The sequence below is a fragment of the Hippopotamus amphibius genome, chromosome 11, assembly GCF_030028045.1.
Source record: "Hippopotamus amphibius kiboko isolate mHipAmp2 chromosome 11, mHipAmp2.hap2, whole genome shotgun sequence".
NCBI lineage: Eukaryota > Metazoa > Chordata > Mammalia > Artiodactyla > Hippopotamidae > Hippopotamus > Hippopotamus amphibius.
This window is the reverse complement of record NC_080196.1, coordinates 46,697,428-46,710,683: the sequence shown is the minus strand read 5'-3', so window position 1 is coordinate 46,710,683 and position 13,256 is coordinate 46,697,428. Positions and strand designations below refer to the sequence as shown.

The 13,256-nt window shown below is 46.1% G+C and overlaps 1 protein-coding gene across 1 annotated transcript; it reads right to left on the bottom strand.

Annotated features, from left to right (window-relative positions):
* Window positions 1–83: 83 nt before the first annotated feature.
* Window positions 84–11,795, bottom strand: BAG2 (BAG cochaperone 2). The gene is made up of 3 exons (XM_057699319.1): window positions 11,516–11,795; window positions 3,187–3,296; window positions 84–1,536 (listed from the first exon to the last, which is right to left on the bottom strand). Exons 1-3 carry the CDS (start codon window positions 11,626–11,628, stop codon window positions 1,124–1,126), a joined length of 636 nt encoding a protein of 211 aa, XP_057555302.1. The 5' UTR covers window positions 11,629–11,795; the 3' UTR covers window positions 84–1,123.
* Between the last annotated feature and the right edge of the window lie 1,461 nt (window positions 11,796–13,256).

Sequence of the window (13,256 nt, the reverse complement as noted above, 5' to 3'; positions counted from 1 at the left end):
TTGTTGGTGAAAAAATGCAGTCTGAATTACGGTATTTCATATCTAATATTAGAAAAAAATGCTCAGTGCTGAAAAGCTTTCAGTGAAACAGCTGCTTTTTAATTACTGAAGACAGTATAAATTGATATAACTCATACAAAAAAACTTTGGAAACATATCAGGCCGTGAAAATGTATATACCCTTTGACCCAGTAAAACCCATTGCTGGGAATTTATACAAAGAAATCAAAATCAAAAGAAAGCAGGAAAAAGCCCTATGTATACAACTATGTTGCAGTAATAAGCAGCAAACTGGAAGTAACCTAAGTGTCCAGTAAGGGGAATGGGCAAGTAAAGTGTACAACTACACGGAATAGAGGTTTTTAAGTTGAGAATTAAAAGCAGACTTTAAAACAGCATTTAATTTTTCTTTTTAAAGGCAAGTTACAACATTGTATTTCTGTAATGATTAAAGAAATGATGCATTTGGAAAAAGATGAAGTGGATATATCGTTCAGAATGGTAAAATTAGAGGCGAAGTCTCCCACATTTTATGTCATATTCTCACGTATTGTCAAGAAATACATTCATATTATGAGATGCATAAATCTTTAAGTTTAAAATAATCTGATATAGATGTCTAAAAAATCTGCTGAATGAAATAGAAGACTTGGGGAAGGTTCCCTTCCATACTTCCAAGTTCACTGCTTGGCTCACAGCAGGTGCGTGGTCAAGTGTGTGGCTGCTCTAGGTACAGGATGTGTGGTCAACCAAACACCCTACGTGCCCGTGTGTCTTTGCAGACAAAGCCCAGAGAGAACTGTGATGCTCTTGCCCCTAGCTGAGCACTCATTTCCTCCACATACTAAGTGTTCATCCACAGAATAGTAAAATATAGATATATATATGAGGTGCTAGATCCTAGTACAAGACAAAAATTCAATCTAAAAACTTCCAGAAAGGTAATCAAAATATTTCTAGTTTCGTTGTTCACAAAACTAACAACACTGAGATATTTTCCTCATTGGAAACAACTATCAGTATCAAATGAGTTGTTATGTCTAACAAACAGAACTAGTTATCACTTAAGATAGTACTTTAGCACTTTCACATGATTATTTTTAAGGGCTCTTAGGTTTGAACACTAGTTGAATCTGCTTTCAGCGTTCTGTTGCAGTGTTTTAGAAGCAGCCCCTTTAGAATGCTCCAGCAGCTTGATGGCCTTGTCAGAGTTTTCAATGTTCCTTAGCAGGGTCTCTAGCCTTCTCTTAATTTTCTTCTGATCCTCGAGAGCACAGCCAATCACGATGGACTGGAACTTCTGATCCACCGGCCCTGCAGGCACCTCAGAGGAACAAGCGCTATACAGTGACATCAGGTGACTCTTGGCGTTTCCCAGATCGTCCAGAAACTTGCCGACCACCTCGTCAATGATCCTGGTGGCGTGCTTGAGGGACTCCTGCTGCTGGGGGTTCCTAATTGTTTCTACTGATACTTCCACGGTCAGGGTTCGTCCCATCAGACGGTTTGCAGTCAGATTTAATTCTTCTCTTTCTCCTAATCATGAAAAGTTTGAAATATCAATCAGTATGACATACACACATCTATGTCAAGAACACCAAGGCATTTGTGTGTGGCTAAATCTATCCTGTGAGCAGCTACAAGTTTTTTCAAGGTAGAAGTTAAAACTACAGCAATAAGATTAATTTATGAAGAGAATCAGATTGGACGCCAGATGACTTTGTGCGGTTGTCGTGTCTGCAGAAGCGTGGGCAGGTGTGCGTAACTGGGGCTTTGTGCTGTTAGAGCAGGAGGTGGGATGCCCTGGATCTGCATGAGGATGTGCGCTAGAGGAGGAAAACAGTTTTCCTTCTACCTTTCTGAGCTTCTGGCTGAGACCCCCTTGTAATAAGACAGATTAAAAAGAAAAAAATCAGAAGTTTATTGACATGTATACCTCATGTATACATGGGAGAACCCCAGGGAAACTGAGTAACTCCTCAAGATGGCCCAGGCCTCCACCCAAAATACAGTTCTATCCTCAGCTAGAGATGGTGGGAGGAAGGGAGGCAGGTTCTGGAGGTTCCCAGAAAAAAGCACAATAAAGGTAAGGTTCTTATGTAGATTCAGGAGGTGCCAGTCTCCACTAGGGAGAGTTTCCTGTAATTTAGTCATCCTCCTCTCCCTGGTACAGAGAGGGAGACACCTTTACAAATGGGAATTTCCTCTACAAAATGTAAATTTCCCTTACAAAACGTGACTGCTCTGTTTTCAGAGCTTTTCCTGTGTTTGCAGTTTGTCAGGCCAGAGGCGTATTTTGAGGCTTCACGTTCTGCGCGTGTATCAGAACACGATGCCCGATTCTGGCTGAGGAAACAGAGCCGTGATGCTGGAGGGAAAGCTGGCCTCGAGATGAGGCACTGAATTCATCCCCTGCAGACTAATTCAGGCCAGTGGTCTGAGTCCTGGTCAGCATAAAAAGGGGGACTGGGTCATCGTTTCACCATTTATGTGGAAATCAGCAAACTGTCCTTGCTCTATAACCTCCTTCCCAACTCCCTGCTTTATGGCCAGGACGATGAGGAGACAGGCGAGACCTCGACCCTGCTGAGGATGTGACAGTTTGGGCCTGGGCCTGGATGCTCACTTAGCGGCACCAGCTGCCTGGCCCGCAGGCCAGTCCTCCTGCGGCCCCAGGGGAGTCTGGTTGGGAGGGGCACCTCCCACTGGTGCAGAGCGTCACAGGCCGGAGGTTCCGTGTTGATAACCCACACACAGAATGGGTATCAAAATACACCTCTCTGGCATGAGAAACTGCAAACACAGGAAAAGCTCTGAAAACAGAGCCGTCATGTTTTGTAAGGGAAATTTACATTTACATTTTGTAGAGGAAATCCCCATTTGTAAGGGTGTCTCCCTCTATGTACCAGGAAGAGAAGGATGACTAAATTACAGGAAACTCTCCCCAGTGGAGACTGGCACCTCCTGAATCTACATAAGAACCTTAACCTTTGTCTCTTGTGCTTTTTCTGGGAACCTCCTATGGAAAGGGCTTTAGTGGGTCCATAATCTTGTCTCCTCCGCCCTTCCCCTCTTCACGTGACACCTTGGTGGGTCTGCTCCTGTCTTCTCTGTTGCTGGCCTGTCCCCGCTGGGCTGGAGGAGGGCTCTGCGTCCCGCCCGCCCCGCCCGGATGTGGGGGCTCACCGTCGCTGATCTGCCGCATGTCCTGGCTGTTCTGGATGCTGTGGATCATCTCCAGGAGCACCTCCTTCTCCTGCTCCACAGCCGTGGCCGCTTCCCGCAGAGCTTCCACCCTGTGGAGCGCGGGCACAGGAACGTTAGCGCACGGAAGCTGCGTCTTCCTCGTCTCTCCACTGCTCAGTCTGGCTCAAGTGTAAAGGTGATCAGGAACACTTTCCAAAAAGTCTATTCCTTTTTATTCTTTATTCTGTAATTTTTTTTCTTTTTAATCCACTTGCTGGGGCTTCCCTGGTGGCACAGTGGTTAAGAATCCGCCTGCCAACGCAGGGTACACGGGTTCAAGCCCTGGTCCGGGAAGATCCCACATGCTGCGGAGCAACTAAGCTCATGCGCCACAACTACTGAGCCTGTGCTCTAGAGCCCACAACAACAGAAGCCACCGCAATGAAAAGCCCGCGCACCGCAACAAAGAGTAGCGCCCACTCGCCACTAGACAAACCCCTCGCACAGCAATGAAGACCCAACACAGCCAAAAATTAAAAAATAACTAAAAAATAAATCTTAAAAAAAAAAAAAATCCACTTGCCTTGTGGCTCCCAGTTTCCTCCCCGCTCACAGAGCAATCAATTCTATTTAGTGTTTATCTGTGTTTGTTTTTACAAGAAATCTGTACTCGGGTACTTGTCTATTTTCAATTTATTTATATCTCACTGTTTTTTTCTTCACTCACCAGCATACTTTATTAAGAACCACCAGGTTCCCAAGTCCCCCACCTGATCTGACCTCCCTGGCCCAGTGGAGCCACATGCCCTGTCCCCCAGCTTCCCCTCACCACCCGTCCACAGTACCTGTCCCCTAATGGCCCTGATAAGAGGCTCCATCCCACGGCGAAACTGCGGAGACCCAGGGTGTGTGGACCCTCAATCTGACTCCACCTGGATTCTCCAGAACAGCTGGACCAGGAGTCCCTGTGTCCCCACAGCCCTACCAACACTCAACATCTCCCAACTTTCTGACCATCTGTTGCCAGACTAACAAGTGATGTGTCAGTACTTAACCTGCATTTCTTTCATTGCTAATAATTTTGAACATTTCTTTGTATCCTTGTGAGCTTGTTCACAACCTTTGTCTATTTTGTTTTTTTCTTTTTTAAACTGGGGTTACTGTCCTCTTGGTGATTTGGTGAGAGACGCTGCAACCATCCCAATCTACCCTGTATTATCTGTGTCTGGGATGCCCTTCACTGAACAGAGCCTTATTTTGAAGTGATCAGATCCATCTTTTCTTGCCCTGCACTATGGCTCATGCCATGAAGTTTTGTTTCGGGGTCCTCTCATTCCTAGGTCAGGACATACTTTCCTACATCTCCTTCTATTAACTTGATTGTTTCACTTTTTCTCATACTTATGTCTTAATCCATCTAGAATCCACCTCTGTATGTGGTTAGGTAAGAATTTTGTTTTCTTTTTCAAATAGTGAGCCATTTTCCCCAACATTATTCACCCCAAACCCATCTTTCCCTTAATGATTTGTTGACTGTCTGCCTCTGAAATCTTTATTCCATCCAGTTGTATTCTGACTATTCTTACACCAACACTATTTTCTTAAAAATAGCACCAGCTTTGTGATATGCCTTAGTGTTTGGTTGACCAGTCCTCTAATCTTTAAAGATAACATAGCTATTTAGACTCTTATTCTTCCATATACTCTAGAGTAAGTTTACTGGGTTTCTCAAAAAACGAGTAAATCTGACATCTTTAGAACATTGTCAGTCCATCAAAGGGCCTGATGTGTCTCCTTTATCCAGACCCTCCTGTACATTCTTTATTAGAGTTTTGAAGTATTCTTATGTTAGTCTTACAGACTCTGTTAAAAAAGTGTTTTGATATTTTGGATATTGTTGCTATTGTGAATAATGTATTCACATACACACTACATTGTATAGAAATGCTGTTTTTGTAGGTTCGTGTTGTACATGGTTCTTCTAGATTGATGATCATGTCATCTGCAAAAAAAGAGAATTCTCATCTCTTCCTTTTCAATCCAATTAACTCCTATTTCTTTCTTTACAGCACTGACTAAAGTCCTCCTATACAATATTAAACAACGGCCCTGAGAGAGGGCATCTTTGTCTTCTCTCGAATTTAAAGGGAACATCTCTGTAGGCTTTTGGTATAAAGCCTGATAACCCCACAACTATGCACACATACATTTACTACACAGACACACAGACACAACCAGTGACTAAAGAACGAGGCTGTGAAATCATGAGAGCGAAAGAAAACATCCTGTGTGTTTAAACTGCTGTTTCCAGAGCACTTCCTTGTTTTTTATTACACCGCAACTAAATAAGTTGCCAACTTTTGCACAATAGTGACAGACCTATCTCCAGTACTCAGATGGTCTTAGAAACACAGATCACAGAAGATCTAATCCCTTCTGCTGCCTTCCTGGGCACGGCCGTATCCTAGCACGTGTTTCTGCCATATAAGGAGGCCCCTCCCCACCCCAACCACAGACGCCTTTTCCCTACAGGCACCCACCTGTTATCCCCCAAAATAGCACCAACAGACTGTAAAGTCACAGGGTCTGGATTCTCAAGATACTAAATATATGTTGGACTCTGTGTGTGTAAGAGCCAGTAGAAGCAAAGAGCTCGTAAGAATCTTATGTGACAAATTTGGCCGGAAAACACAATCAAAACCAATATTCTATAAAATAGTAACCACACAGCATCAGGCTGCCTTCCAGCCCCATTCGTTATGTGCTTACACATTTCATACAAGCAGACTCTCAGGGCCTGGGACACATGAAAGGGGTCAGGCTGGCACTAACGTGAAATATTTGTGCAAAAACAAAAACATGAGTCTAGTATTTAAATGGCACAGAATGAGTCATTTGTGTGAAATCAAATCATCAAATGAGATGATGGTGAAAGAAGAGATTAATTTTCCAGCACTCCTGAGTTTGTATTCAAATATAAGATGATACAGAATTGATACTCTAAGAAGAAAGCTCCATTTATGATAGTAAGTTATAACAGTAAGTTCGTGGAGTTGTTAAGAAAATGGTTTGAAAGGAAACACTCTAGAAAAAATATAATAAATCTCTTATATAAAGAAGATGATTTGTCATTCATTGAATGAGACCAAATATAGAGGAAATTAGATGGAACTTTTTTCCCCCCGCAAGGCTAGAAATTGCCAGGGCATTTTCCCTGTGAAAAACAGATTTCATCTTTTATAGAACTTCTTATATATGATTTTATGTAAACCTTTTTCATTTCATAGCAAAGGTAAAATTTCATTCTTCAGGACATAAAGATTCCCAGGGGTTTTTTGGCATCATGGCCCTTTCATCTTCTGTCCCCCGCTTTCTGAACATTCTTTATCCCTGGTGCATATCTGCTGGGTGATCCTTTCTCAAAACCCGATCCTTTCTCAAAACCCTATCCTTTCTCAAAACCCTGTCCTTTTGGCAGGAACCGTTTCCTTAGCAACCTCCTCCTTCCTCTCCCTTGAGGTTTTCAATACTACATCTGTCTAGTGTATGGACTACATCACATGCTTAGTTTTTTCTTTTAAAAAGCTGAACCTACATCTCTGCTTACTTTGAGTCATCTTTGTACTATTTATCAGCTATTGGTCTCCTTAAACTCAATTCATATACACATCTTTTTGTCTACATCCTTTGCATTAGTTCTAGAAAACTGTTAGCCACTTCCCACCTGCCCTTCTACGATTTCTCCTGGAACTCTGCTCAGAGGCACGTTGAATCATCTCACTGTCCTTCACATTCTTAACACATCACTTGACAACAGTCCTTGGCGTAGGGGGGCGGCTCTGTGTTTACCAGCAGATCCTGCAAAAGCTATGTGTCCAAATTGGGAAAGAACTCACCCTTGTGGCAAGGCTGGCCCAGGCTGTGCTCCTGGAGAACTCCCTGCATGAAATCACAACTAAGCTTTTACTGAGAAACTGTGCTCAGAATGTTCCCATGAGGACAAACGCGGAGTGCATGCGTCCTCGGCTGGTCCCCTGTGCCCAGAGGTGTCTGCAGCCTGGGGACCACGGGACGAGGCGCTGGGCGGCGGTCTCCCAGGCCGGCCACTCTGGCAGGTGCTCCGTGCCTCAGTCCTGCCGCTCAAGCCAGTGCCGCCGCTGCTGACTAGCTGCGTGACCTCGAGCAGTCACTCACAGTCTCCCTGCCTCAATTTCCTCATTTCCTCATTTATGAAATGGGGATCATGAGATGGTGGGTGTGACTGAATTAAGTGAAGCGGGCAGAGTTTAACACAGTGACTGACAGCATCGACGAAAAACATCATGAGTTAACAGAGATGCAGAACCTGTGGATATGGAGGGGCCGCCTCCTACACCATTTTCTAGAAAAGGTTTGAGCATCCGTGGCTTCTGGTACCCGATCCCCACCGACACTGAGGGATCACTGCGTGCAGCCCGTGCCCAGAACTGGTGCCTCGAACACTAGCTTCCTGGTCGTTATTACACGAACAGGAAATGTAAAATGTCATAATACATTATGAACTCAGGCTTGTAAAAAACAGGAATTTGTGCTTTCATCAAAAGGAGGAGAAATGGCAAATAGACTTATTTCAAAGAAATAATTTCTACGACAGGTTCTTAAAATCATAGGCCTATCTCTTATTCAACATTCTTGTATCAAAAGAATACTACAGTGATAACATATTGTAGGCAAGGTTAAGATTTTGAAGGGCTCCCTAATCATCACCAAAATAATAAATTACATTCACTACTGAGTCACTTTGGTGGAAAAGTGGGACTAGGCGTTAGTATCAGGAGCTACTCATGAGCAGGATGTCCTCTGGCTGGCCACTCAGTCCCTCTGGACCAGCTTCCCTCACTTCTAAAGGAGATAACATCATCCCAAACAAAGAAAAGCACTTAAAACCATTAAGGGAGAAACATGCTTTTCCTGACCGGCAGTAACCTGCCTCAGGGGGTTTTGGAAGGTTCGCATGACAATGTCTACCGAGAAGTGATCTTTTAAATTACAGGCTCTTATAAGATATTAACTATGGTGCTGTCTTGTCTTGTGGCTCCTGGGACGCTGGCGCAGCAAAACTGTCAGCTAAATGACCACATCCACCCTTGCCCCATCCTTCATTCCCTGGCTGCCACAGAAGCCACGGCGACTGGCTGATGACAGGGGAGGGAGCCACAACAGGACCAGTTTGGGGACATTTGTGAACAGCTAGTCTCCCAGTCCCGTCATCCCCCTCAGCTCTTCTCCACACCCTACATCCCAAGCATCTTCACCACCATCCAGAACCTTCAGGGGCCACTCAACACCATGTACAGAATGGGTGTTCAATAATCCCTGATCTAAACACCGATCTAAGTGGAATTTTCACCTCTTTCAGTAAAATCATATACTACTCCTATGTTTTGAAATATGACATACTTAACTCTAAGAAAATGCAGGCATGAAGTATTAAGCTCTACAGCCAGTCTTCCTGGGTTCCAGCTGTGTGACCTTGGACGGGTCATTTAACTTCTCAAGCCTCAATCTCCCACTTGGAGGACAGAGGTGACAGTAATTTTCACAAAGGCACGGGGCCTGCAAAGTCAGCGCTCATTAACTAAATAACTGTTAGTGGGTATCATTTATGAATTACGATCACTGCTAAAATAGTAACAACCATAAGCAAAGTGTTCAGAGCCACTGACGAATGGAAAAACCAGACACCATCTGAATTGGTCATGAAAACCGGGAGAGAAAGCATCACCTTTTTAGGAGGAAGCAAAAAAGGAGGTGAGCCGGCATCAAAAAAGAAAGACTAGTATCATGCTAACATATTAGAAACAAATCGAGTTTCTTTAATGATTTGTCGGATGCTGCCAAACACCTGAAAGTACTTTAAACAACACGGGTACCAGCTCACGTGGCAGGTCATAAAGCATCGAGCATAATTCTATTTTCAGTTTCACATGGAAAAAGTTCTGCCACAACTGACAAAACTGGTACAGTGGGGGGACAGTAAATGCAGGCTGCCAGGTACAGCCTGTAATTTGCACCCTACCTACTACCCTGCTTTATTAGCCATCCTTAATATGAAATTAAACTATTAGATAAGATGACACATGAATGTCACGTTTTCTTTTTAAACTTGAACTTCCAGGCATAATTTATCAATAGTTTCTGACAACGCAGTGCTCTCTCCCACGACACATGTGCTTTCATAAACTTCTCTATTTTTACTTACTTTCCCAAACACTTCCTAAGTTTTCAGTCGGCATCGCTTTTTTTAAAAGAAAAAAAGCTCACAAAAGTCTAAAATTACTAGAAAAGGCTCTAAAATGAACAATTAGACACATACTAATCTTTCTTAGCTCAATGGTTAATTCAGCAAGTTATTATTTAATCACTTGTACATGGTAATCAGAATTCACTTTACATTAATGAAGCATTAGAACTTATAATCAAAACCAGAGGCTTCCTTTTAAAGATGAGTGCTTGACTGCTTCTGTACCTACCCTATATGAGGCATCAATTCAAGTTTGAGGACAATGACTCAGCTTGAAGAAAGCAGGGGCAGCATCCCGCTCATTCCTTTAAGAAAACGCTCTTCCTTCCTAACTAGGGGAGAAAGACCTCTGTAGATGGTTGAGAACATGCCCTCAAAGTTCTAAAGACCAGGGGAGACGCTGAGGCATTTGTTATGCTGCTACATAGAAAGAAATAACAATCTTCCCAGGGACACTCAGGAGCTCTCGTTTTGCTCTGTCTGGTCCAGCTTGTTCCATCTGCCTCATTCTGGGCAGGACCCCTGTTTACTCTCCATGAAATCATGGTGGTGGAGAACCTCTCATTTTCTGAGAAGACATCGTTTCTTCCCATAATAATAATACATATATAATTTAAAAATGACAATTTAAACATAAATATTAATAAATGCTAATAAATGCTTCATTTGGTTATTAATGTACTTTATTGGCAAGCAGACCCCTCGTCTTGTTTTGGTGTATTAATTCAGGGAGATAAAGACACACATGCAGCTTTTTTTTTTTTTTTTGCAGCTCCTCTTAAAATTTTTGTCTGACATATTCCTTTGCTCACCCAGAACCTGGTGAAAACTATGCGAGAAATTGTGTGGTTTCAGGGAGTTATGGGCGCCTCAATAAGATTTTCCTGTAACTACACCTGCATACAATTTACACAGTAACTTTAGTGACATAAATGGTTATAGAAAGTACATACAAGTTTTCATTCACTGTTAAAGGAAAAAGTATTTCCCAAACGTCTTTGAAATTATTTAGGAATTCCATACAAGCCAGCCACTAAGGAGTGTCCCTGGCGCCCGGTTCTACAGGAATTGACAGCACAGCCTGGAAAGAATTCAGAAGAGCAGGAATGAGGCACTCAGAGCTCTGGGAAAACTGGCAGAACAGGCCCTCAGAGAGATTTTCAGGAAAATCTTAGGAACCCAGATGCCTGCATCATCCCAAAGAAAAGCACTAAAACCATTAAGGGAGATACATGCTTCTGACCGGCAGTAACCTTCGACCCAAACGCCCAGGTGAGTGCGCGGCCCCTTCGCCAAAGTCACATCCCGGGGACCTCAGCCCCGGGACACAGCCCCCCGCCCCCCCGCCCCCCCGCCCAGTACCTCCCCAACAGAACTCAGACTCTCACCTTGGCGCCTATTTATCGCAATGGACACACTGATTACTTACTAATACCGGAATCAGTTAAGAAGGGAAAACTGTGACCCGCGTTGTCGGGCCAGTGACCAGCACTTGGAAGGTGTGAGCGGCGTCCTGGAGAAGGACCCCCCACCTCCCCCGCCCCAGCTGAACGCAGCAGGGGGGAGGGGGACACCTATCCTGCTCCTCTCCGGTCCTGGGATCAGATGGATTTTTATATTTTGCAAAGAAATCGATCATTCACAACGGGGACCACTAAACTGCCGCCCGTCCTAAAAATACACGACGGGAAAACAATGGGCCAGAAACACCTGGCCCCCCGCACGGAAGGTTCCAGAAGCTTCGCGGACCTGCAGTGTCACAGCCCTCATGCCGAGTAACGTCCCCGTAACTTTCCCTTCTCGATTCTCACGCTCCGGGCGCCCGGGTGCGGAGCCGGGAAGGCGCGGAGCCGCCGCTCCCGAACCCTGCCGCTCCAGCCAGCGGACCCGCAGAGCCGGCGCCGCCCTCCGCGGCCCCGGCGGCTCCGCTCCCGCGCCCCGCTCCCCACACGCTGCGTCCCCGCGCGCCCCCCGCCCGCGCGCGCCCCGCTCTCCGCCCCCGGCCGCCGCGCGCCCCCCGCAGGCTCCGCAGTGCCGCCCGCGCACCTGAGCTCCAGCTGGTCCAGGCTCTCCAGCAGGCGGCTGGAGCGGTCAGCCATGGACGAGGAGCGGCAGAAGCGGCCCTCGTTGGCCTTGGCGCTGATCCTCGCCTGAGCCATCTGCGTCCGGCGGGCGGCCCGAGGTCACCGCCGTCACCGCGCGCCACCCGCCTCCTCTGACGCACCGCCCACGAACTGGGGAACCGGGACCTGGGCGCGGCCGCACGACGGCTCGCCGGCCGCAGCTAGGACGCCGGCAGGCGGCTTCGGGGGTGGCCCGGCAGGGAGGCCTCGCGTGGCGCCGGGCCCCGCCCCCGAGGCGGAGCCTGCGGCCCCGGCCCCGCCCCTCCTCGCCCCGAGGCGGAGCCTGCGGCCCCGGCCCCACCCGCCCTACAGGGGCTCGGAGGGGAGCGGGGCTTGGGCCGCGCTGCGGCGGGCGGCGGCAGCGAAAAGGCCTCTCATGCAGCCGCGGCTTCCGGGCACTTTTCCAAGATGAGAGCAGGAAGCCTGGACGCTGCAACTGAAGCTGATAGAGTCGAAAACAAAAAGCTGCCCCTCTCTGTCCAGCTGGATGTAGGCAGTAAGGTGAACCTTTTTTTTTTTTTTTTTTTTTTTTTTTAACACCCGCTCTCATGAAGGCATTTGTAATGACTTTTTCTGTTAAAAAGGTATTGATGGGGACTTACCTGGTGATCCAGTGGGTAAGACTCCAGTTCCCAATGCCCGGGGCCTGGGATGACCCCTGTTCCAGGGACTAGATCCCCTGCGCTGCGACTAAGAGCCGCATGAGGAAGATCTCCTTGCCACAACTAAGACCTGGCACAGCCAAAATAAAATAAAATAAATAAAATAAATAACAAAAAGAAGATGATTAAGAAGGGAATTTTGGTAAAGCACCCACTTATTTTTTTAAGTTATTGGTTGGAATTTGAGTGAAATCATTATTTGAGGCCGTTTCACACCCCATTTATTTAAATCTCCTGTTATGAAAAGACGCAGTATACCACTAGGTTAGACACTGTAAAGGTGGAATGGGGCCAGGAGTACGTATCTACTTAAATATTTGAGCTTTGCCCACATCTCATTATAGCTCTCTAACCTGTATTACAAGGATGGGAATATACAGGGCGCCTGAAATGGAGATAATAACAGTTTAAAGTTGGATCACAACCTTTAATCTGAGACCAAAGCCACTGAATTACTTGAACAGAGATGAGGTCCTTAAGGCTGGATCCCAACTCCTCTGAACTCTGAATACTAAACTACTGCTGTAAGGGACTATCTGACCTCATTAAACGTTTTGTCCTAGCATGAGACAAGCCTGGAATCTTTAGACATTTTGTGAATGGTCTGAAAGTCTATCAGATAGGTTTAGAATCGTGCTGGACTCTCTCTCTCACACCCTAGACCCAGTGGGCTCCACCTTCAGAGAACACCCAGTCCTGCTCTCACTTGCCTGTCCCCACTCCCCGACTCGGTCTCGGCCAGCATCAATTCTCTCCTGCAATACTCTCCCACCCTGTCTTCCTGCTTCTGCTCTCACCGCTCATGTCTGCGCTCAACAGCAGCTAGGATGCTTCTTCTAAATAAGGCCTATCACAGCAGTAAGCTGTGGTTTTGGACGCTAGCAGCAGTTAAGCGGCAGCTTGCTGCGAGCCATGGCTGGAGGTAAGATCTTAGCTCCCAGACCTGGAGTCCTAACGGCCAGACCACAGAGGCCAGCAGCTAGGGCCTAAACCCCCAGTTCT

What these genes read in the sequence shown, in the direction of transcription:
- BAG2 (XM_057699319.1), bottom strand. Translation starts at nt 11,628, where the DNA reads ATGGCTCAGGCGAGGATCAGCGCCAAGGCCAACGAGGGCCGCTTCTGC. An exon ending in CTGGACCAGCTGGAGCTCAG is followed by an intron (nt 3,297 to 11,515) that starts GTGCGCGGGCGG and finishes CGCGCTCCACAG; the next exon opens with GGTGGAAGCTCTGCGGGAAG. An exon ending in CATGCGGCAGATCAGCGACG is followed by an intron (nt 1,537 to 3,186) that starts GTGAGCCCCCAC and finishes TTTCATGATTAG; the next exon opens with GAGAAAGAGAAGAATTAAAT.